At 42.3% G+C, this 26,601-nt stretch overlaps 1 protein-coding gene across 4 annotated transcripts in view; it reads left to right on the top strand.

Annotated features, from left to right (window-relative positions):
* The window catches only part of MYO1B (myosin IB), a 715,692-nt gene that overhangs the window by 287,707 nt on the left and 401,384 nt on the right, over nucleotides 1-26,601 (top strand). For all 4 annotated transcript variants that reach the window (XM_085648784.1, XM_085648782.1, XM_085648783.1 and 1 more), the window contains exon 8: nucleotides 23,276-23,374. In XM_085648784.1, the coding sequence (XP_085504910.1) occupies nucleotides 23,276-23,374 (99 nt within the window). The remainder of the gene's footprint in view (nucleotides 1-23,275; nucleotides 23,375-26,601) is intronic.

Below are 26,601 nucleotides of genomic sequence, written 5' to 3'. Positions count from 1 at the left end.
CCATCACAATCTTATGCCTTTGATTTATGGTAGTAATTCATGGAATTGTTTATACGTGTGGGAATGTATGTGTGAGCAAGAATGCCCGTGCTTCTGTTGTCAGTGCATGCCTGCATATGCTAGAATGCCGGTGCTTCTGTTGTAAGTGCATGCCTGCATATGCTAGAATGCCGGTGCTTCTGTTGTCAGTGCATGCCTGCATATGTTAGAATGCCGGTGCTTCTGTTGTAAGTGCATGCCTGCATATGCTAGAATGCCGGTGCTTCTGTTATCAGTGCATGCCTGCATATGTTAGAATGCCGGTGCTTCTGTTGTCAGTGCATGCCTGTATATGTTAGAATGCCGGTGCTTCTGTTGTAAGTGCATGCCTGCATATGCTAGAATGCCGGTGCTTCTGTTGTCAGTGCATGCCTGCATATGTTAGAATGCCGGTGCTTCTGTTGTAAGTGCATGCCTGCATATGCTAGAATGCCGGTGCTTCTGTTATCAGTGCATGCCTGCATATGTTAGAATGCCGGTGCTTCTGTTGTCAGTGCATGCCTGTATATGTTAGAATGCCGGTGCTTCTGTTGTAAGTGCATGCCTGCATATGCTAGAATGCCGGTGCTTCTGTTGTAAGTGCATGCCTGCATATGCTAGAATGCCGGTGCTTCTGTTGTAAGTGCATGCCTGCATATGTTAGAATGCCGGTGCTTCTGTTGTAAGTGCATGCCTGCATATGCGAGAATGCCCGTGCTTCTGTTGTCAGTGCATGCCTGCATATGTTAGAATGCCGGTGCTTCTGTTGTAAGTGCATGCCTGCATATGTTAGAATGCCGGTGCTTCTGTTGTAAGTGCATGCCTGCATATGCGAGAATGCCCGTGCTTCTGTTGTCTTTGCATGCCTGCATATGCTTTATCTTGAATGAGTGCAAAGTGTTTGTCTGGTATGCATGTGTCTGTATGTGCTGCCTACGTATGTATCTTGTCTGGCTTTCTGTGTCTGTGTGTTCACACTATAAAATAGCTAGGTCTCGTGGCACAATTTCAGGTCCCTTCACTTTATCAGAGTGTCCTTAGAGTTTGTTAATGGGTTAATCCTGAGACGAGAGTGTCTGGAAGCCTGGCCTGTTTCCTGGTGCAGAATGCGGTGAGTCATGTGGTATGGGTGATGTCATTAGTGTGAGTGTCCTATCCGTGCCAGTTGGAGTCTCCAGCTGGGGGCTGAGCTGGTCCCATCCCAGCTCCTCATGGGGTTCCGGGTTCCCTTGAAACTTGCTCCTTAATAAAGTACTTGTTCTTGAACATGGCTGTCTCCTGGGAGTCCTTAACACCGTGCGTCTTAGAAACACAACACTATCTCATTTGCCTACATGGTTTTCTTTTAATTTTGGTATCGAATTATCTTTAATATATCTATTTAATGTGTTGCAGTTAAGCTTTCAGAAAATGAGTGTGAATTACTTAAAATAAATTGAAATTTCATTCGAAAAAGAAAATAGCTCCAAGTTCCAAGAGAAGGATGTGTGCTCATCACCCCTCCTCCCTTTCATTATAACTGTCTGCTGTCAGGAGCTGTGTGTAGCTGGTTTATTGTGAATAATTGGGCCCTGGGGACATTCTGAAAAAAAAAATGCCGCATCTCGCGGGAACGCCCTTTCCACTAAACCTAGAAAGGCAATGTAAACATGTTAAACACAAGGTGATCTGCAGGGCCACATTCATCGTATTCCTGCATTTTCCGAAGTTAGGTTGTTTGTAATTGCTGTGCTTGTGTCTTAGTTAATTGCAGACGATTTACTGGAGATTTGGAAATTTGTCTTAGTTATACATGTATATAAATTTGTAATCAGACGGTTCCATTCTGTGATTTGTTTATTCCTAACACCATAGCTGCTGCATTGTCTTCTGATCCGGTGCTTGCAGGCCCTCGACTTGCCGCTAATCCCCGAGCTCGGCTTGATATGTGAGCGCGGACTATAAACAGTGTTCTGGTACTTGTGTGCTTATATGATGAACACTCCCCATGCTAAACTTTACATGGGAGTATTGTCATCATTCGTGTGATGCCTTAGTCTGCTTTTCAAATGGTAGAAAGTGTTCGCGGCGTTAGTGAGCATGGAGTCGGCCCTAACTCGTATAAAAAGTAGTCTAGTCCAGTAATATTGAACCGTACCTGAATGAAGAAAGGTCCTTGGCGTAGTCTTAGCACACAGGGGTGTGCAGCGAGCCATTTCCTGCGGTCAGCCTCTTTGTAGTTTGGCCTCTGCGAGGCCCCGTAATGGAGAACCTGCCTGATGTCACTGCCTCTAATCGTAGGCACCTGAACCCATAAAGTAACCTCACTATGTACTTATGTTCCTTGGGGAATTCGATTATTTTGAAGATAGCTTTGAGAAATACCCGTTAACGCTGGGCTCTGGGAGAGGTCGCTAGGAGCCAAAAAAGGTCCAGATGACCAACCAGAAATAGACTTCTGTGTAAGAGGGGAAAAAAGGACATTTGAAGGCCAGCACTAGCTGGTTTTCTTTTATATGAAGCTTACTGAGCGCACAGTGCGTTTCCTCTATTGATGCTACAAGAAAACACTTTTTTTGGTTGAATAATCACCCAGAGTTGCATATTTTGTCTATTTTGTCTATTTTAGTTCCTCTGCTCCCTTTAGACTTTACAAAGTCGTTTGTGCGTAGCAGTGTTTCAGAAAGAATATATCAGTGTGGCCTAAACGTACAGTCCATAAAAACATTATTAGCCTTCCTGTGCTTTCCAAATTGTGATTGGGTCAGGAGTTCATTTTTGGTGGGTCTTGAATGTCCAAGTAAAAATTGAAGAGGCTTTTAAATTCTGTACTTATCTTGTCCCATTGCTGCGCTTAAATGACGGAGGTCAACTGTCAGGCTATGTCTTCTGACAAATTGCTACTTATGTTTTTTAACATGGGGATTGGTGTTTACAAACTCCTCTCACTTTGCAGTCAAATAAATGTTAAGTGAATTATGTGACGATCTTGCTGGGGTACAGAGAGCATGAAAGGAAAGGCTGTGTGTAGGATGTCATTTTGTGTAACACATGAGAAAATGTAAATATCTGTAACTGACTGCACACATTCAGCAGTTCAGAAAGCAAAACTGAAGCACTTTTTTTGTAATTCTGAAGTGTGATGGAAACTAAGATTAAAATAGGAACAAAACAAATCAAGACACTTTTACTTGATGATGAGCAAATGATTAATATTTACGGAAACAAGATTCACACGCATCATTTATGTTCAATTTAGTTTTAGCAGTAAAAATGTATGTCTTTGCAAATTTAGTGGCGTTTTCAATGGAAAATGGGCTATCTGCCAATGACAGTGCGCCACCACTCGATGCAATATTTAGATACAAAAAAGTCGCACACATCATCTTCAATTAAGCTAACTGGGTTTTAAAAAATGTATCAAGATAGAAAGTGGGTCGTGGTTCTAAAAACTTTAGGACTACTGTATTAGAGACCGAAAATGAAAGGAATGAGACAAGAATTTAGTTACTCGAATGGTCTTCCAACAGATCTGTTACCTTCTCTCTTCTGTATCTGATATCAGCAGTGTTGGTAAGACGTTGAAAATAGGAACTGGCTTAATAGACTATATTTGCAGCAGGATGTGCTTGGACAAATTAGGGCTGTCTAATTATATACTGCTTAATCAAGAAGACACATACCAATTACAGTTTCAGTGATATTTGTAAGCCTTGCTTCTAAGTAGTTTTAAGCTGCCTGTTACTGAACACCTATTGTGGACGATACCAATACTTAAAGTAGGCTTTGGTCAGCCCTTGGCATATCATTTGCTTGCCTCCTATTCAATGTCTTTCGTTAGTCTTCTTGTTAGGTCTCGCCTGAGCCAGCGCTTTAGCGCTTTAGCGCTGCTCTGGCGAGAGCTTCAGTAAGCAGGATTTGGAAGTGCAGACTATTGGCTTTTCAGGCCTTCAACTACAGTGCATGTGCGCCGGGCGTGCGCACCATTTGTCAGCCTACTGATCACTTTCGCGGCCGCTTTGATGTTCTCAGTGAGCCGCACGACCACTGAGAACATCAAAGCGGCTGCGAAAGTGCACACCATTTGCCAGCCTGCATGTTGATTCTCACATCCACCTCCTCACCCTTCCCTGTGTTGCTTCAGCACTCACCCCCCCCCCCCGCTTCCATGTTAGCCCGTGTGGCTCACATTCTCTTTCATGGCCGTCGCCAGAAACCCAGATTGCAGTCTCTCTCTCTCCTCTCGCTTTCTCTCTGTCTCACCCGCTCTCTTTCTCTCACGCGCTCTCTCCCCCTCTCTCTCACTCTTTCCCTTTCTCTCGGAGCACTACAGAGGCTATTGTTACGTCAATCCCGTCTTTGTTTCAGACTCCATCTCTCTCTCTTGTTCCTTTAGTTTTCCACCGTATTTTTTTTTTGCCATTCCCTCACTCTTTTACCTTTGCTTTATCACTCTTGTCTCCTTTTCTTTCTTCTCGCTTATTTAACGACTTTCAAAATGCAATGCTCCAAACGTTCCAGATCCCCTCAGCCCCCTTATCTCCCTTTTAAGCTCTGCTGGCTCTTGAGTTTATTATCCTCACGATTTCTTCATCCATGGCTGTCGGAGGGAGAGGTGGGGGTACGGGGTCGGACGATGACAGCAGCCATCCCGCCGGGTCGCAAAACCTGCCATGTTCAGAAAGGTTGAATGAATGCAGCTGCCACATATCTTGGTTCGATTTGCCTGCCTATTTATCAGTCTATGGCTCTACGTAATTTCCAAAGATGGTTTTACAGCACTTTCAAGTTAGCTCAGTTGGTTGAGTAACTGCTGCGAAGATCCATATGTAACTTGGCGATCAAAGGAATGGCTTGTGCAAAACTACCTTTCCTAATAAGCCAGTTTGCAGCTGCACTTTGTAAATGGTCCAGTATTAGAGTTACTGAATAGGATGCTCCACAGATAATTAATATAATGATCATTTATCAATCAGTTGATAACTGTAATAGCATTTGAAGAAATGCACATTTTTCAATTTTCAAGTTTGAGTGTGTGAATTAAACTTTACTGAGTTCTGTGTAAGAGGTAGAGGTCTTCGGAGTCTTAATCGCTCCCATTCTTCACTGCACATCTCTTTCCTTTACGGTTTCTCTATTGGAACACTTTATGCCCCTTTTCTCTCCCCATCTTTCTAAAAACCCTCCGCCTGCATATCTCACACAGCAGTTTCTTTCCACTGACTCTCTCCTGCACACACTTCCAGGCACCCCCTTCACTTACCATTGCCTGGCACACACCCACTAACCTGTAAGCAATCCCTTTTCACCTTTTCTTTTACTTTCGCAAAATGCAGGACTCTAAAAGCAGTTCACACTGTACAACAGCATTTATTCATAGTGCATACAGACAGCAACAAGCATTTGCAGTGCAATAGGTCTCGCAATTACGCGAGTTTGAGCTGTTGGCATTGTAAATGACAATGCCTTTTATTTAGGTTTTTGTTTGTAAAACATAAATAAAAGACATTGTCATTTACAATGCCAAATAGCTCAAACTCTCGTAAATGCGAGACCTATTGCATTGTAAATGCTTGTGTTTACCCCTTCCTTTGAGTCCAGCTTTCTTACCATCTTTTTAGTTGCATTATATATATATCTTCCCAATGCTCACATTTAGGTAAATACATTTTTTTTTTTTTTTTTGCTGAATGGGAGTATTTTCCTACTCTATCCCCCATGTGCTTATTCCTATGGGGACCACCTAACTCAGTGTCATCATGCACATTGTTTCCAGTTTTGGGCTTTTAACTGACAAACCATTACTGCCTGCTGTGTTAGTCTAATGACTGCAATGGAAGCTGAAGAAGACTACAGTACCCATAATGCATTAGTTAGTCAGGTGTTTAGTCCCAGAAAATCTCATGCACTGGATTTGCATCTTCATGAGTGGCAAGAATGTTGTCAAGACATTGTGCTAGATGATATGTGCAGGTTGTGAGAGTTTAAGAAGGCATGCTCTTTCCATTAGAAATGGCCGGCCTACTGTTGTAATCAAATGATATTGGAATGAATCAAAGTATTACATTTTCTCATTGTGCGCAGTGGCATAGTCTAATTGAGCCCTTCAGTGTTATTGTGCCAGGTATAGCCTGGTCTTCGAACATGTGCTGCGGTGGTGTTTGAGGTACTGGGAAGTGCAAGTCTTTTTCCTGGTTGGTTGTGTCGACCAGATTTTACACATTCAGAGATTGTCTCATTGTGACATTTTGTCAAAGGAACTTGGGAAAGGAATTTGTGCGTTACAGAATCTTGGGCTGCTTTTGAACTATGAAATGTATGTTAGAGAAAGACGAAATTGAGATTTGGATACCTAGTGGAAAGCCAGTTTCATCCAGCGTTGACCCACGAGATCAATCTTTATCAGATTCTGAGTCTACCACATGAGATACATTTACTAAGGATGAATCATAAATGGCAGTCATTTACATAGTTGGTGTATAATATGAATATCTGGCATACATCCGTTCCTGGTGCACTGACATTGGACACTTGTGTGCTATATATTAAAACTGATGTAGCAACCAGGGAAGACTCTGTCTGGTCTCCAAAGTGGACGAGAGAAAAAAAACACGGTATATTGACCGTGGAGATCTAGAAAGTGCTGATTGTGAAGTAGAACGTTGGATGCAGCTTGGAATGTTGCCATGCAGCTGAGAAGATCTATGGTTGTACACTCTGTTAGGTTAAGTATTGTGTGCTAATTATAGCCATTAGTATTGTTGTAAAAGTGGGTTGTGTAAGTGGAATGCTTAGAGGAATACGGAATTATGTAACACTAACATTTGCTCAGTTGGAAGCCAGAACACAGCCAGGCAGACCGTTCACGACCACGACTTAGTGATCGATAGGAGGGGCCTAACCTAGGAAAGTTTACAGATAAAGCTTTAAGCCCAAGGCACGCTCACAGGTCAAGTCACCTTTCCCTCCAAGACACTTCTCACTTTGCATGGGTATGAGGACTGTTCTTCTCTGCTTTTTGTCCGCTCACGCTGGGCACATAATACTTTCAGTGAAAGACTAACATTGCGGCGTGTGGACAGAACTTCAATATTTTGAAAGCAGGAAGGCTGTCGACAGTAAAGTAATTAATCTGCACATTATCTACAAGTACTTCCCTAGGGCCTCACAGGTGATGCAAGATGGAACTTTAACTCCTCCTGAAAATGTATATTCTTACAGTCTGTGCTCATGGAATCTTCAAAGTATTTGTATGACCCACTTTCCTTATTTAACCAAGAGGCTAATTCATATGTCAGAAGTAGCCCGTAACAACTCATTGCCTCCTTGACCCAGTCCTAAATACTTTACTACACTTCACAGACTGTCTCCTAACTGTTGAAGAAATGGCAAGAACCCGAACTCTGTCTTACAAGGTCCTAAATACCCTGACTTTCCAGCACTCTTGTCTTTTTTGTCCCATTGACACCAGTCTATTCAAAGACTGTACCTTCTAAGAGACCTTCTCCCCAACTCAACCTCACCTCCCTCTTTAACAGAATTCCCGTCCCAGACAAGAGAGAATCATCAGAGGCAGCAAAGTTGCTGATCCAGCTGCTGGGGTGTGGAGGCTATGTCTGCGTTTGACGTAGGAGAAATAGGAGGTAAAGGGATACCTCTCCTGTGATCTTCTCTTCTTCCATGTGTGACAGAAAGCTGGTGTGCAGGATGCAATGGCAAGAAGTACCAAGGGAGAAGCAGTAACCAGCGAAGGGGGTTGAGGGCCCGAAATTGCTTCCGTTAGAGCCTTATAGAGAGCTCAGATAATGAACCGTACTCACCTCCTCCTAGTCATCTAATATGGTGAGCTGGATGCAAAGTAAAAACCAGGTGGCACATTTGTTCTCCAATGGGTGCCTAATAGTGATTACAGGATACCTCCAGCCATATATCTGAACCCGGGTTCAGAGTAGCCTTTGTTTCACACAGGTAGTTTCTAGTTCCGGATCCCCCTCCCCCCAGCAACCCCATTCAGAAAGCAGTGAACATTGTGATCCTTGATATCTGGACGGATACTAACAGTGAAGCTGTCCCCTGCTTCATGAAGAGGCTTTGTCCATTAGCAGATTCAAAATCAGAGTTTCCCTCAGTTAGTTGCAGAGTCCTTATTTTACCACCAAAACCTGGCCCATAAAGAATGGAAAGAGATGTGTTGCAACATGATACACTCTTTTGAAAGAATTTGTGTGACCTTGTCATTCTGACTATTTAGGGAATGTCTAAGAGTTTACAACACTTGGTAGTGATATTGTACTTCTGAAGTTTCTGTTTGCCTTCAAATTATACTCTTATGTTTAGCAATCAGAACTTGGAATTGATTGATATCTTACTAATTTCTTTTCAGATCCTTATACCAGAGTGGACTGAGAAGCTAAGGTCTAGCCAAAAGGGACTCAAAAGACAATTGTAGAGAGTTACTCCTTATTCCTTCCCTGACATATTTTACTTCTCTATAACCTCTAAAAATCCAGAAGTAAATCAAGCCGTATCAGATTATCACAAGGCTTTGGACTCTGCCTTTCATAGAATCGTCCCTCTTAAAACCTATGCAAATAATATGCACAAGCCTCACGTGCTTTGATACACCATGGAGTTGAGAATGGAAAGATCGTCATGTAAAAAATTGGAGTGACGTTGACACCTGTCTAACAAATAAAATGATAAAGAAGTATAGGAAAATGCACTTACCATGCATCACCGTGACATTGCAATGCAGCGCAAAGCATATATCACCAGTCAAACAGACAATGCTGGAAACTGTTCCAAAGAGCTTTTTAAAACTCTAAATAAGTCTTTTTTTTTTTTTTTTTTTTAATCATGAGACCAGATGATACATTCCTCACAGAAATTATTAAATTCTCTTGCAGATTTTTTCAAAGACAAAATCAAGTTAATTTATCAAAAGTTTACCGGCTTGTCAAATCGAGACAATATTGAGTTGACTTTCAACTCCCATCCTTGCAACTGGTGGTGTAGTATGGGAAATCTCAATACCTTTTTTACTTGATCAACTACAGAGTTAATTAGAAAAACATAAATCTTGCTCTCGTTCAGATCCATGCCAGTCTTCGATCTATGTGCTTCTTGCTAAGCAAATTGCACCTGCAATTAGATCTCTATTCAGTCTATCAATAGAGACAGGAAAATACCTTTGGCTTGGAAATTTTCCCATGTTATTCCTATTTAAAAAAAAAAAAAGGCTAACGTCGACTCTTTAATTCTTGCAAACTACCAGCCCATCTCCTCGCTTACACTCCCAGGGATGCGGCGAAAAGGTCTGATTACAAACAGCTCTCAGATTACCTTAAAGAAAACAGATCTTGAACCCATCACAATCTGGGTTCAGATCTGAGCAATGCACATAGACAGCCTTGGTAGCAGTGTTGGACTCCATATCATGTTCTTTGAATGTCAACACTCCAACTATGCTTCTGCTCTTAGACCTGTCCGTAGCTTTCAACACTGTTGCATACTAGGTTGTTACAGAGGCTGAAGGAAATGGGAATTTTATGGGGCAGCTTCATCTTGATTTCATGATTTTTGGAAAACCGATCTTTAGTCATCTCGCTTGGGGCTTTTAAGTCTTGAATAATAATGGACGAAGGGGTTCCTCACGGCTCTTGTTTGAGCCCCACCCTATTCAATATATATATGTGACCCCACTTGTCAAGATCATCAAATCGTTTGCCTTTGAAATCTTGTCTTATGCTGATGACACTTAGCTGGTTATCTCCTTTGACATAAAGTAAAGGAACACTTCTCCAAGGGGATGATAGCTATTGCAGAGTGGATGTCAGATAACTATCTTTAGCTAAATACAGAAAAGACAGAGATTATGCTGTTTGGGAACGGCCAACAACTCTGGACACCCGATTGGTGGACTTCTGAATTAGGCTGTCCCGCTACCTCCAGCCATGTAGTAAAAAAATCTAGGACTTGGTATTGATTAAGCTCTCACAATGAAAGCGCAGGCTCTAACAGGTACCTGCTTCTACATGATGTCTGCTTAGGAAAGCACTTCTTTTTCTTCTGCTAGTTGCCAGGAAAACCTTGATTCAGGTTCCTATTATGAGCAGGCATTATTATGGCAATGCTCTATTGGCTTCCGCAAATGAGACATTGCGGTCTAAATTACAGGCCGTGCAAAACACAACAGCACAGCTTATCCCAGCTTGACCCAAGCATGGTTCAGTGAAAATTCTGAACAAGTCATGGATCTACTTATCTTGCATGGTTACTGTATAATGAACCTCAATAGTGATGGAAAGATCAGTGGTGCAGTGGCACTTATCAACAGATCTATTCCCTGCCATGTTGTATCTCACTCTCTGACCACATTTCAGTATCTCTTTGTGGAAATAAAGTCCATCACCTCCAACGGTACAAGAATGCGTATTACCTACTATTCACCAGGCGAGAACTCCTCTATCAAACAATGTATGAATCATGTGACCTATCCGATTGTTGGAGCTCCAGCTCCAGCACACATAAAATTAGTTTTCTTCATTCTCGTGTGCAAATGGCCTGACTCAACAAACTTGCTTGCACACATATCAAAGGAGCCACACTAGATGCCATTATCATCAAAAAGGTTTGCATAAAAGTTGAGGATCTGATCTTAGTGGATAGGTCTGATCACAATTATATTTTTCCTTCACTAAAACTAACAGTCATGGAGAACCAAAAAAGAAAATATGGGCTTGAGACCTAAAGATCATAAACCACAATGATATTTTGTATTTACTGTCCATTTCTTCCCTGTAAATCATGATGTAATACTATTAGCATCTAAAAACAAAGTGATGGATGGAATGCTTAAATTAATCTCAGCCACAGGCTATTGTTTAAGCCGCTTCCCAATCCATCATTTTTCGCCCACCATGCCACCTCATTTTGGTGGCAGACGTATGCAAATCAGCCTTGACACCCTGCTCCAATGGGAACAGTTCATCCAAACTATCAGGCCAGGCCCTTCCTGAACCAGAACACAAGCAACCCATGCCTGCTTTCACCCTCATTATGGGCTCATCAGCAGTGGCGACTGCTTGCGATAGAGTGGTGGGGCAGACAAAACCGAAAATTAGATAAACTTCATTAAGACATGCATTACGTTATTGTTTTGAAGTTAAAATGTTTAACTATAAAACAGTAATGTAATGTATGTCAGCGATTTATGGATACTTACAGACATAGAATACATAAAAAAAAATCAGAAATAAGTCACTTACCTCCGTCCTCGCTCTGGTGTTCTTTGCTCCTCCAGTGAGCCCCAGCCAAGTCCCCTAACCAATCCTGGTGCTGCTCTCCTGCTGCATGAGAGCAGCATCAGGGTTGGATGGAGCAGGTTCTCTCAGTGCTCCAAAGAGCAGTGGAGGCCTTTGCTCGGTCTCAACCCAGCTGTCAAAGACAGCTGGGTTGAGAGGTTTAAAGTGCGCATGACTGATTGGCTGTCGAAAGACAGAGGCCAAAGAGACATGCACACTTTAAAGTGCCCAGTCCATCACTCCTCTCTGCTGCTTCCAGTCAGCAGCGGCCCCACCCCCGTCCTGAGATTTGGCTCGGGGCAGAGGTTTGCAGAGCCAATGAAAAATAAAATGGTAATGTTTATTACCATTTTATTTTTCACTTGGGCATTTTAACTAGTGGGGCGACGCTCCTCCGCCTTAGCGAAGGAGCTGCCCCTGCTCATCAGTCAGATATAGCTTGATTTCAGTGGCACATTGAGCATGGTACTCATGTCTGAGCATACCTGTCACACTTACAGCATCAAAAACCAAATGCAGCTTAATGCTGTGCATGAGTACACTACTCATCGATGGCCAGGACCCATAGCTATTTTATCTTATGCGAGCATAAGAATGTCAAGCATTGTAAGGGAATTATTATGTAGTGTATATGAGCCACAATTGACTTCCCATACGCTGAGTGTTTTGGTATTCGCATAAGCATGGGCTTATATATTCTGTTTACTAATTACATTTATACAGCACTTACTACCCTTGATGAGACAGCACTTTATGCCTGGCAGCACGCTGCTCCAGAATCCAAGGTTAGTACTATTGATTACTGGGATTAGTCTTGTGCTCTTAAACAAAACATTCTAGGCATTTAATTCAGTTTCTACCTGGTAGATTAAATTAACAGGAGTTTGGTGGGATCTTTTGTCACAATCAAAAAACACACACCCCTAAACTCACACATTTTGTTTTGTCCAATATTGTCGCTGTAGTTAGTATATGTAGTCGCTAAAGTTTGTCAATGTTATGTACCCGAATCGCCCTTACAGGGGTATCTGCTCGAAATACAAACATAGCAGCAGAAAGAGAACTGAAAGTTAAAACAAATCAGTCTATAGTAGTTTTCTAAATTTGGTGTAATCAGTACAAGCACAACTCTGGAGAGGCAGATTGTTCTAATAGGTGGGAGCCAGTTACGAAAAAGATCTGAACCACACCTTGGCCGACAGATGTGGTGGATAGTAAGTAATGCTTTATCCATGGATCGCAAGTTCCGCAGTGGATAATAGCATTTGAGCTTCTGGTGTAAGTAGTTGGGCACTTTCCCCATTAACTCCTTATGGGCCAGACAACAGATTTTGAAAATGATTCTTTTTCTGATCGGCAGCCAGTGAAGTGATCTCAGAAGTGGAGCAGAAACAGATCTTGAAGGAAGATCCAAGTCTATGTACTCATCGGCCTGTGTGCTGTGTTTGACTGACGATCTACAGTTGTGGAGAGTGTAAGGTGATAGACTCGGAAATCTTGGTGAGAATCCTTAGTCCAACTTTTCTGTAGAAGTGGCACTTGTGAGGGGGTCTGGGCAAGATCTGAATGTTTTGGATTTCTGCCTTGATCTGGAGCCCAGGAGTCCTTGCCCCCTCAGAGAGACATTCATTATTAATGGAGGTGGCAGAGTTCATCCACGCCACCTGGACCTGTGAGAGATGGGCGTGAAGTAATGCACCCCTTTCCCCAGGTAGAATGTAAACAACAACAAATGGCAAAGAAAAAACGGAACAGGAGTAGTGGGGGCGTATGTTCGGCAGCTCTAGCGTGCCAAAATGGAGTAGTCCATTCACTTTTGAGCCACCGCATCAGTTTGTTTCCTGCTGATGGAAAGCACATATTTTCAGTGATTAGTGAATGAAATAGAGACTTTTGGATAAAGATGCTTATTCATAGAACCCATGCACTAAGAGCCAAATGACACATTTCTGTTGTAATCCTACGTTTGTGGGTTCGTCATAGGGCAATTGTTCTAATGCATATCTTTCTGAAAAGCTATCTGTAGCTTTGACAGGGGCTAAATTTAGTTTGCGCTTTGAAATGGTCCTTTCTCTCCAGATACGCAACAGAACTCTGGAACAAACGTGTTTTAAGGTAACATGCCCACATTTTAATATTACATTTTGTTAACATTGCTGATCGCTCAGGGCTTGGCAATACCTTTCAGGGCAGGTTTGTGAAGCTCTGGTGCGATCCCAAAACAGTTGTAACTGAGTGACATGACAAAAGAAGGTTGTAATCGAATGAAAAATTAATGTGCTTCTTTTGTAAACCTACTTTGTCCAAATTAATTTTGCAAGAGGAGACGGTGAAGTGACGCCGTGCCCTAGAGCGCAACAGTATCAAACTGTATTTTCAGTTAGAGGTGCTAGGCGTGAACATGTATTATTGCCAAAGGTTTGTTGGTTGTTTAAGTTTTTAATAACTGCAGTTTTTTTTATTCGTGCATCTGTGCAGGTTATATTTACTTTAAGCCTTCTTTTCAGAGAATCCTCGCATGTTGATGCAAAAATATATTGTTTTTATCTTTCACAAAACACATTCTTCATGTTTTTAAAACTAAATTGCTACATTTCTAGTTAATCATGCAGACTTTGGCGCAAACCTTAGTTGACCGGATTCACAGATAAATTACATTGCAGTGATCTGCGCAAAATTTGAAGATGCAGGACTTTTTCCATATTTATTGGGCACTACTTTGTGAAAGCACAGTGTGTTAATCGTGGGCTCACAAAGACTAGGATTTGTTTTAAATAGCAGGTGAATGAGCACTATAACTACATGGTTGCGTTGCAAAAACAATCCAATATTTGGCCTCCTAGTTTCAGAAACACTCCAATATTTCCTTTTTTTTATTTTTATTTTTTTAAATGATCTTTATTCTTTTTATGGTACATGCAGCTCCCCCCTCCCCTACCCTACCCCCTCAGGCAGGTAAAACAACAACACTTAATTCATCAGGTACAATAAATAACATAATTAATCATTACAATACAGATAGTCTTCTAAAGAATATATATCCTCCAAATACAGTCCTGTGCATCTCAATTAAAGTAGTATCCAAGAAAAATGCAAGTGTATTTCTAAAGTGACATGTGCTTATACCCTATTTGCTAAAGAAAGGAGGGAATCTATATATGAAAAATGATATAAACATATATAGTTTCTCATGATCCGCTACGCCCTTGCATCCATTTGATTAGAGGATCCCAGATTTCCAGACCTTTTTTACGTGCAAGATGCCCTTTCTGTTTATATATGGCTACCTCCAGGCTACATGTTGCTAACAATCTGGCCTGCCACTGTTGAAAAGCCGGTGGCCTAGGATCCAGCCAGACAGTCGATGCAAATCCTTAAGACAGCCATAGCTAAAAAAAATCAATCCATGTCCATTCCTTTCTAGATTTGCACCTGCCATGCCTAGCATTATTTCCTCTTCTGATAATGTGATTTCAGTTCTTAACACTTCTGATAAGAAATCCGAGATATCCTTAATCAACTTTTGTAATATATTACGGGATGCAACATATGGATGATGTCCGCTTTATAAAGTGCACAGCAGGGGCATATTGTTCCTTTTCCGGATCCCAATTTGGCTGTCATATCAGGTGTATAATACAATGAAAAACATGTCTTGTAAAATTGTGCTTGCAGCCTAGTGGACTTTAAAAGGGATTGTGATAATTCATAAGTGTACAAAAAAGTTTCAGCTGAAATTCTCAGCTTGGTCTGCCATTTTAAAGAGCATTTATCCAGATCGTCGGGTATAGCAGCATTAATACAGTCATAGATTTCCCCAATAGATCCAGTTTTATCACGAACTAGACTTTCAATGATTTCTGCTCTCTGAAATGTAACCCTTCTGCCAGAGGAAGTCCCTGACCTGGAGGACCTTAAAAAAGTCCCTTCGATCAAGGGTATATTCATTCTTCATTTCGTCAAGACTTGAGCCCTAAAGAGGAAAAAAAAAAACACCAATCTGGACAATCCCAGCCCGAACCCATTTATCCATATCTAAGTCTCTAAAAATCTCAGGAAGATTGTGGTTGTTGGATATAGGTGTATGAAATGATACTCTAATAATTCCTAACGTTTTACGTACGGCACTCCATACCTTGTGGATACTAAACAGAGTTTTAAAACAAACTTTCTTGTAATAACTGTCATGTAGTTGCCACCACAGACGTCCTCCCGTTTCTCCCCCCGAACATAAGTTCCAATGGTGAGGGGACCCTAGTATTAGGCCTGTTATTCATTTTTATCCTAAGCAGCTCATGGCCATAACTTAGTGTGGTCGCCCAATAATATAATTTCAGGTTTTGGAGGACCAAGCTGCCTCTGTCTCTTGGTAAAGCGATAAACATAAGTGGTCTACGTGGGCACGTGTATGCCCATTTAAACCTGTAAAACATATTCTATATTACTTTAAACCATTGTGGGGTGAACTCCAAATATATTGCCCTAAAAAAGATAATTAGTTCGGGAAGAACATAATTTTTATTACATTACATCTACCTCCAATAGATAAATGTAAATTGGTCAACCTTGCTAGATCTTTATTTCTATGTTCCATTAAGGGTTCCATGTTATTCTTGACCAGATTGTCTAGGTTAGAGGTTATGCTGACAGCCAAATACGTTGCTCTTTCAACTACCCGGTTATCTGCCATCGTGATTTTTTCGTTGTGCACAATGTGTGTCTTGTCCTGATTAAGAGCATAACCAGATATCTGCCCAAAACGTTCAGCCTCATCTTCGATTATCTTTATGGCGGTGTTTGGATCAGATGTAACCAATGCAATATCATCGGCATAGGCCAAGGTCTTAGTCGGCCATTTCTGTGACCAGATTGCAGGTATTAGCATATTGCTCGCTAGCCTGCGGATAAAGGAGTCTGTAAACACCGCAAATAAGAGAGGGGAGCACGGGCACCCCTGTCTGTTCCCTCATTAAAAAATGTTCCGAGGGTGCACTGTTGACAATAACTACTGCTGACGGTTCAATATAGAACATTTGTACTGCCTTGATAAAGCCATCCCTGATGCCAATTCTGGACATAGCTATCCATAGATATTTCCAGGAGACCCTGTCGAAAGCTTTCTCAGCATCTAACAATATAAGTGCCATAGGGTCTTGTGCCACTTTGGTGATGTCGAATAGAGTAATCACTCTTTGTATGTGGTCATTAGTAGATATGCCAGGGATAAACCCAGGTAGGTGATCCGAGATGACTTTATGGATTGCTGAGGCAAGTCGACTGGCCAGTAATTGTGAATACATTTTAGAATCACTGCTAATTAGGGTGATAGGGCGATATGATCCTAGCTGTAACGAAGGTTTATCTTTTTTTTAAGAAGACCACAATCTTTACAAGAGACCATGAATCCGGAGGCCGTCCACCATTAAATACATGAGTGAATTGATCATAGATTATTCCTTTTAGTTGCTGGGAGAAGGTAGTATAAAATTTGGTTGGTATACCATCTGCACCAGCCGCTTTTCCTTTAGCAAGGCTATTCATAGATAGTAGGATCTCATCCCACTGTGGCGAACAGTCTAAGTTGTCCTAATATTCTTCCTCCAATCTTAAAAGTGGGATTAGATCCAGGTACTCCTCGATCTTACTCTGATCCTCCCCCATACTAGCTTTATATAGTATTTGATAGTACCTCCGAACTGCTGCCCTAATTGTCTCAGGTTCAGTTATCCAACCGTATTCCGAATCAGTAATTTCTCGTATTATATTCGAGGTACTTTGCTGTCTAATACGGCCTGCCAGGTGGTGACCAACCTGCCCACTTAGTTTGTACACTGCTTCTTTTTGAGTTATCGCCTTGCTTATTGCTTTATCTGTTAATATATCCATAATAGCAGCTTTAGCATTTGCCACACGTCTTTATTCAAGATCCACTTCCCGTCCCTCGTGCATAGCCCTTATCAGTCCCTCTTCTGCTGCCCCCAGATCTTCCTGCAGCGCCTCCATTAGATGTTTAGCCTCTTTGTTGGAATTTAAAGGGTATCTCAATGTTACCCTCTAACCCCCGCTTTCAAAGCATACCATACCACCTCAATTGATGTGCTCCCCAGGTTATCCTCCACAAATCTTGGAATCCATTCTCTCATAGGTCTACAATACCCCTCATTTGACAACATTGATCTCTCGAAGTTCCGGGTTCTGACATTTGGATTGACCTTTTTCCATTTCTATATTAAGGGCCAAAGGGTAGGATTTGATAAAACCCATGGTAACTTTTCTATTCTACATTTCGAGCTCAGTGTGTTGGAGACAAACATATAATCTAGTCAGGCATGGGTCATATGTGGGTGGGAGAAAAAAGTATACCCTGGGTCGCTTGGTTTCATCATTTGCCAACAGTCGATCAAACCGTGGGTCTGGCACAGATTCATTAAGGCTTGAAACACTTTAGGTTTCTGCCCCTGATATCTATATCATGCCTCTAACGACCGATCACTAGGTATATTAATGTTACAATCCCCACGTAGGATCAATGGAAGGGGCCAATGCGCGAGTTCATTAGAGATGTCATCAAATACATTGGGATCGTCACTGTTCTTCCCATATACCGTACATATTGTCAATTTCTGACCCGAGCCATATTGACATACTGTGATTGCCCACCGTCCAAATTTGTCAGCGCATGATCGTGAAAATTGTATCCCGCCACCTTTAGCTAATATAGCCACACCCCGAACCTTGGCCCCATGCGTTTATGCACAGATCAGTTTGCACCCTAATGTTTTGAGCACATGTAGTTGTGATCCTTCAATACGAGTCTCCTGGAGACATATGATGTTTGCCCCAAATGATTGCAACTCGGCTGCTACCCACTGCCTTTACTTGATATCATTGAGGCCACATATATGAACAGTTAAAACTCTCAATTTACCCATGACAGTTTATATAATTTCCCTGATTCTGATATCCCATCATTATCCAACAAACCCGCCATGCCAATCTCTCCTTCTTTGCATTTAATATGACTATGGTATTGTCTGTATCAAAAAACTCTTATTGCACCACGTTCTTTCATTCCCTGTCTGATGGTAGCCCCCCATCCCTTCTCCACCCCACTCCTACCACCGCATCTTAGGCAACCAGGCTCTATCATGAGCCTGCGTGATGGTGTCTGGACCACTCCTACTCTCCCTCCTCCTGCCCCCCCCCCCCCCACCAGTGCTCAAATACATGTTTGAACCTCAAGAAAAATAAAGAATAGAGTCGCCCTACTCAGAAGAACCAAACATTCCAGCCATTGCTTTTCTCACATAAGTACCCCACTTATTATTTTCTGCTTCCAACCATCCCTGCTAACATGTCATCCAGTAACATCCGAGCTTCGATTTCTGAAGTAAAGCTGTAGTTCCGTCCACGAAAAACAACTTTCAGCCTGGCTGGGTTCTACAAGAATACTGCAGCACCTGCTTTCAGAAAAGGAGTTATGAGCTGTCGGAGTCGCCATCTTCTCTCACAGCAGCGTGTTCAAAATCTGGCTTGGTAAAAAAGGAGAAGTTCTCAAATTTCCTCTCGGCATTAGGTCTGGCCAGATCGTACATAGCTTGGGGTAATAAAAAATTCCCGAAGTAAATCCGTATGGCACGGGGTAGCATCTGATCATTAGATTGGTGCTTTGCAGGTGTTGGAGGGAATCGATGCATGCGTTGGACTTCTTGTACCAGTCCCAATGAGCAAGTTCAGGTAGGGCACTTTTCAACATGGTGATTGTGAATTTTCCTATATTGTTGCATTCACAGTTTTCAGGCATCCCTAGCAATCTCAAATTATTGCGCCGCTGACTATTCTCATACTCCTCCAGTTTCCACATCACATCTTTCAGAGCATTCTCCTGTGAAGTAGCCTGAATCTTTAGAGTGGCTACTGTGTACTCTAATACCTCAGTGCGCGTCTCCAGCATGTTCAGCCTTTCCGCAATCTTGGAACATGTTTTCCAGATCTTACGAAATTATCCTTGTCCTTTTTTTGATGCTAGCCGTGCCTGGCGGTTATCTGATTTAAACTCCTCTTGAAATTCTCTGAGATTGCATGAACAGGGACAGAGAGGGCTCGGTGATTTCACATAATTAACTTGCGAATTCTCACCCCCTGGATTCTCCATAGTACATCTCCCCTTTCCGTTTGTACCATCAGGGGGTAATTGCTAGATAGATGAATAGTCCTAGCCCAGCTCTTCCTCCTCCTCTCTATCTCGAAGACTTCTATTACGGATTCTCTTTCCTGATGTCCATTTGGTTCTTTTCGAGATCTCCCTTTCCCCTTGCATGCTGCTGCCGCTACTTGAAGAGGCATCTCCTCCGCTACTAGATGAAATGCTAGTGTCAGATACCCCTGTTTCTTCAGTTAGAGAAAAAAACTTTTCCAGAGAGTCAAGGGAGAGATGTCCGGTTTCCATGATCTTTCTTTGGGGGTTACCCCCTGTAACAATATCTTGCCTGGTTTCATTTGCCATAATTGGTGTACCCAAGCCCATCTCGATCTCTACTTTATGGACTGAAACATTTAGGGAGCAGTTGTCATTCAGCATGATTTCCCTCTTATCACTGACCTCAGAGTGAGTTTCTAGCACTAACAGGGCAGTTCTATCGCCACTTGACTGCCATGGGGTCCCGTCCTGATTCTCCTTTCCCTCGCCTTGTACTCCGGGTATCAAGCACTGATGGGTCAAGCATGATAGGTCCCCCACATAGTGCCTTTCCCCACGGTAGACATTGTCTTGAATTTTCTGATGCCCGTGTACCCTTTTTTCATTTTCACTGACACCTAGGGGTAAAAACATACCTGTAACGGGAGGTTGTAACATCCCCTGCTCCCCAGTCAGCGGTAAACGTTGGCAAACTAGCTTTCCATTTCCTTCCGACTTTTCCTGTTCCTGATCTTTTCTCTCCTGTGTTCCCCCCTTACCAGCTCGAGTGTCTGCTTTCCTGCCCTCTGTTTTAGCCTCTGACTCCTCCTGGGGTGGCTGTATCGGAATAGAAGCTGACCGCGTCTTTCCTCATCCATGGGCAGCCATCGCTTCCGCGGTCTGAGTTCCCAGAGAATCTTGGCAACCAAAACCGTCGACTCGTCCGATCCCGGAAGCTGCCACCGTCAGAAGCAGCCGCGTGAGCGATTTCCAGCCCGCGTCACAGAATACTGTGCTTCCCCTGCGTGAGCTTGCACCACATCCGCCTCGTTGTCCCCCCGGTGCAAGCCTGCAGTGGTCCATGGTTCGCTGAAGCCCCAAGCGCATAGTCCGCCTTGCGCCTTCCATGGAGCATCGGCGGGGGATTAGAGAGGAGAGAGAGAGAAGTGGTGGCCTCACTCAGGTGCCATCTTGCCTGACTATCCCCAACGCTCCAATATTTCCTTAGATTTCCTTGTGCTTCTCTGCCGGAATGATGGTGACCTGAGCATTGCTGTGTGAATTAACATAAACAAATGTATTTTTTAAAATTCTGAACGTAGAGTAGTATGTAATTTGTATTGGCCCCTATCCCAGAAACGTTGACATTAAGTCCTCCAAGACCGTTTTGTACTGTATGATTTTTGAATCGTAGTACTCAAGCCCATCATCCCGCATGTGGAAATAGAAGTAGGCAGCATTATGAAAAGCCATGGTGGTAGGTACAACATCCAATGTGTGCCGGATGTGAATACTTGTGTGTGGTGGAATAGAAAGTAAGCAACGACGATTGTAGATCTGGTTCTTGAAAAAGAACTCAACCAGTAGCACAAAGAATTCCAGCTTTTACTTGAAGGGTGATCATGGAGATCACCCATGGAACGTTTTTCTTTTTAACAACTTTATTTAAAATAACAAACACAAATACAAACGTTTTTCTTTTTTAACAACTTTATTTAAAATAACAAACACAAATACAAACTAAAGTATAAAATCATAGCAAGTCTCATTCTCGTATCTTTTGTTTTTAGTTGTTTAAAGCCCAGTTGATCTAAAACCACCACACAAACACAATAGTTCACTAGGTACTCAAAGAGGATGAAGATAAGTAGCAGAGACACGGCGATGGAGAAGTTGGAACAATTCACTTGGGAGTTTGCTTCCGTGTTCTCTGCACACTCTTCCCCAGTAAAGATTATCTCAGCCATTTAGAACCGAATATCCGCTTGGGATTCCCACCAAATCCTTGGGGTATTGCATGGGTATTGCGCTTTCGAAATTCGAGGGAAAGCAAGGAGAAAATCAATATCTTCAACAGCAATAGGTTAGCTAGAATGTACTTTTTCTCATCTCTAAGCTTTCCAAAAAATCCTTGTCAGCATCAATTTGAGAAAACACAAAAAACACAAAAAAGTATGTTTAACAATCTGGAGGTTGAGATGTGGTTGTAAGCACTGCTACGGCACCCCTCCGTATCGCCAATTCTGTCACAATACCATGTCGTAGATCTGCAAGCCACATTATGACAGGGAGTGGAGTCGATGATTTCCAGCTCATGGCTATTCTACGTTTGGCCGTCGCCAGGACAAGGAACTTATTGAGGGGCTTTCGGGCTGACACTCGAGAGGTAATCCCTAGCAAGAAGTGCTGGGCATCTGTTAGTACAGCTTCACCAACTGCCTCCATTAAGACCTCTGCTATTGTTGACCAACAAGATGTCAAGTGCGTACCCGACCACACCATGTGGGTGAAGGTAACATCAGGGTTATGACAGCGTAGGTAGGAATCCGCGGTGCCTCGGTACATCCCCGCAAGTCTGTGGGATGTGAGGTATGTGCGATGGAGGAAATGAAATTGTGTGTACTTCAATCTGGCATTCATAGAGATGCACTTTGGCGCCTCGAAACACTGCACCCACTGCTTTTCGGAGAGTGTTGTGGAGAGTTCCCTGTCCCAATATGCTTGGAGTGCAGGGAGAGGGACATGCTGGTCCATGCGTATAGAATCATATAGCAGTGTAAAAACTTGGTGGGCAGCCCATTGTGCAATCATAATTTGGAGGGTGCTGGATATTTCAGGCTCATCATGTGATTTACCCTAGACCTTATGTAAGTGTTGAGTGAGTGATGCATACAAGAGGAAGGAGCCTGCCAGACTGCCATAGTCATCTACTAGGTTCTCAAAATTGCATAGAATATTATCTGAGAACAAGTCACCCCAGGTTGTTAGGCCCACGGTGGTCCAGGTGGCCACTTCTGGTCTAGCACCTAAGTCTGTGCAAGCGGCCAAAGGATAGCTCAGGAGCATAGGGGAGGTAGGGCCGCTGTTAACACAAGTATATATTCCAACATGAAAATGTTTCCCACCACTTTCAGGATTGTGTTCTTTGAGCCTAGTAGCCACTTCAACACCCTAGTCTGGTGCATCCCGAACGCCCAGTGTCCCAGCTCTGTTACGTTGTGGCCATTGCAATTGCGCAGCCGCGTATTAATAATCATAATTCGGGGCCACCAGGCCTCCCTCCACTAGGGGGGGCATACAACTATGTGAGAGACACCTGTTTTCTGCCCTTACCCCAAATTAGGGTAATCAGGAGCGTCTTAAGATCTTGAAAAAACTTCTGAGGGATTTGAATCAGTAGAGTGGAAAATAAAATACATCAATCTGGGTAACAGCAGCATCTTTGAACCCTCATACACACACACAACCTACAAACAGGAACCTGATTCATTTCCCTGTGGGATTGGAAATTGGTCTGATATTGTGTAACTGTATGGGTTGAGTGCACATCACTGCTAACTCTATTAACTGATAGGTGTGACTGAGGGAAACTTTACAATTAATAATGGATACTAGAAAATCGATAATTCACTAATGTGTTAACCAAATGTTGCAGTAATTCGTTTTGGGGTAAAAGTTACTTCACGGAATAAAAAGTATAGAGAAAACTGCAGTTGGATATTGAGAGGGCTTGAGACTTTTTGTTTTATGATAAATCAAGAGAGAATATGCTTTAACATCTTTTTTTTTTTTCCAGATTTGTTAGAAAAATCTCGTGTTGTGCGGCAGCCCCGAGGTGAAAGAAACTTTCACATCTTTTACCAGCTATTATCTGGCGCGCCAGACGATTTGTTGAGTAAGTACTTAATTGAAACCATGTATTGCACATGGATAACATGACCACTGGGAGTTTAAAAAAAAAAATGTAAAGTATTAAACTGCCTCTGTCACTGTAGTGGATTGCTTCACTCTGCTTTACCTACCTTTGGCTTAGTTTGTCTCAATAAGATATGACATTAGTACATTGTAATTAAAGCTAATTTCCTTATCTGTATGACAGTTGCCCTGAAGTATTATTTGTACAAAATGTTATAACGTCTTTATTTTCATTAGTGATGCGGTTTGTTTTTAATTTTTGAGACAAGCTGGTATCTGTACTCTGCTTCCATGTTCTGGATCCATCGTAAGAGTTTCCTTGGCGTATCGAGGGCCTGGGCTCTACAGTTCACCCTTTAATTATTTTCTGATGTCGTAAAAATAGGGAGAAAAAGGCTGTTATTGTTACCCTTTTAGTTAGTTTATTTTTTCCATTTTTTGCTGCACAAGTGTTACCGCAGATTTCCATTTAGGATTTGGTATGTTATTTCAGAAATGACCATAAATGAATATATATATATATATATATCTATATATCTATATTACCTACTGGTGGTCGCCAGTAGGTAGTTATAGTTAGGACCTATTTTCCATAGGAAATCCGCAACATTCTATTCCCAATAACTTTGACGCTGATTGACGAATATTCGCGACATTTTCCTGAAAGTCTCGGGATGATTCGTGTAGCGGGGGCCGAGAAAAAAGGGGGGTCCCAAAACGTGTTTTCCCCATGCAATTCCCCATAGGACCTTTAGCCGCAGCTACAGCCCGAACTGCTGAACGGAGTTACACCAAATTTGGCAAAGAGGTAGTCCTCAGTTCAGACTCGTACCTTTTGCTTAAATGATGTCAATCTGTTCAGTAGTTCCTGAGAAAATTACAGTTAAAAGTACATATATATCTATGGCCGCGCTGGATCCGCGCACCCTGAGCGCACCCTCCCGATCATGTGCTGAATGCTAATTGGCTGTCAAGTGGTTGTCAACATTCGAAACCAGGAACTGTTGGCAGCCATTTTGTGCCTCTGTAGAAGCGAGGCTGAAGAAGTCTGTGGAATAAGTGTGCAAAACATATAAAGGGGGCAGGGTAGAAATACCCTGACCCTCTAGACCTTCTTAGAGGGTCCCAGAAGGCCTCCCAGGGCCCCTCTAAAAAAAATTCTTCTTTTTTTAAAACGGTAGTGCGCGCAGGGTGCGCGGATCCTGCCGTAATAAAAATAAAACTGAGCTTTTTTTATAATAAGCCCCTGGGGGGGCCAAATCCCGGGGGCAAAATAATAAATTTAAAGGGGGGCCCGGAGGGGCCCCCCAGCCCCGGGGACCGCCACCCCCTCCGGGGCTCCAAAATAAATTGGGAGGGGCTCGAAAGCCCCTCCCAGTATAATTTGTGGGGGTGGCTCAATGGCCCCCCCAAGCCCCAGGGACCACCACCCCCCGGGGCTTTATGTTTTGAGGGAGGGGGCTGCGTGGCCCCCCTCCTGGAGCCCTCGAGGGCCCTGGGGACCGCCACCCCCCCCCCCTGGGCCGGCTCCTGCAGTGTCCTGGGGTGCCCACCCCCTGGACACTGTTGTTTGCTATGAGAGGGCGGGAGTCTCCCGCCCTCCCATAGCAAACTTGGTTTGGATATTGAAAGAGAGCGCTTTCAAAATCCAAACCATATTGCTTTTCCACACGGGGAGCTGCATGTCAGCAGCTCCCCATGTGGAAAAGCAATGCTGGCTCCCAAAGGGCGCGGGGAGCCGGCTGGGACTGTGGGGGCGTTGGGGCTCCCCCCACGGTCCCCAACGTTTTTTATAAGCCCCGGGGGATGGGGTCCGCGGGCATAATTAAAAAAATTAGTGATAGGGACAATTTTTTTTTTATGGTAAAATTAGGACTCGTGCATCTAGCGCGGCCCCCTGGTGTGCACGCGTTGGATGCACGACTACTAACCTGTAGGGTGCGCGACTCCAGTGCATGTGGTGCATGACTTCTATGCGTCGGATGCACGATTCTAACGCGTTGGGTGCGCGACTCCAAAAAAAATACAAATAAAATAATATAACTATATTTAAAAGTATATAACAAAATAAAAAAATATATATATTTTTTAAATATTTTTTTTAAATGTGGTGTAATTTAAAAAATATATAAAAATAAGTAGATTCAAAAAATTTAGTTGAAGAATATAAAAAAATTAGAACAAGAAATACATTTTTAAAATTTCATTTAAAAAACCTTTGAAATTAACTGAAAAAACCATAAGTTTCAGACATGTTATACTTAAGAATTAGCATTTTAAACACCTTGGAACTTCACTGAAAAAACCGTAGGTTTCAGACATGTTATAGTTAGGAATTAGCATTTAAAAAACCTTAGAAATTCACTGAAAAAACCATAGGTTTCAGGGGTGTTCTAGTTAGCTGGATATTTCACTCGTACAAAACCATTGAAATTCCTCCGTTATAGTTAGTTCTACTAACTATAACTCGCGTGCCCACAATCCACTGCTGATGATGTCACATATTACATTATTCATGACATGGTCAGTGACATCACTGATGACATCATCTTGTAGATGTAATATGTGACGTCATCAGCAGTGGATTGCGGGCGCGCGAGTTATAGTTAGTAGAACCAACTGTAACGGAGGAATTTCAATGGTTTTGTACGAGTGAAATGTCCAGCTAACTATAACACCCCTGAAACCTATGGTTTTTTCAATGAATATATATATATATTTTCACAACAAATAATATTATGGCTAGCATTCATATTATATATTTTTTTGTAACTGCATTTTGTCAGTCTATTTTCTTTTGTAATTTTATGCTTTCTCACTCTTGAATGTTTTCTCTGTCTATTATTGCACTGCCACTATTTTGACTTTCTGATTGGATGAACATAATTTGAAAAAGGAGGTCCGGCATCAGCGCTTCATGTGATCAAGATCTTGACACTTGTCTAATTCATCATGACGATTAAAACAGGAAATATGGCACTTTGAAACCGTCTGTGTCCAAATCTCTGGGTAACAACGTGAGTGTGGTCCGTACCTGCTCTACATTCCCTCTGTGCCATTGGAGGGTCAGGACTTTGTTCATATATATATATATATATATATATATATATATATGTGTGTATATATATATATATATATATATATATATATATATAATATATATATTTTTTTAAATTGTATGTTGGCTTTTCTTTTGTTTAAATTGGC

This window comes from Triturus cristatus, chromosome 3_2, assembly GCF_964204655.1.
Source record: "Triturus cristatus chromosome 3_2, aTriCri1.1, whole genome shotgun sequence".
In the NCBI taxonomy this organism is placed as follows: Eukaryota; Metazoa; Chordata; class Amphibia; order Caudata; family Salamandridae; genus Triturus; species Triturus cristatus.
Note: the sequence above shows the minus strand (reverse complement) of the source record. Positions and strands in the feature narration are given on the sequence as shown.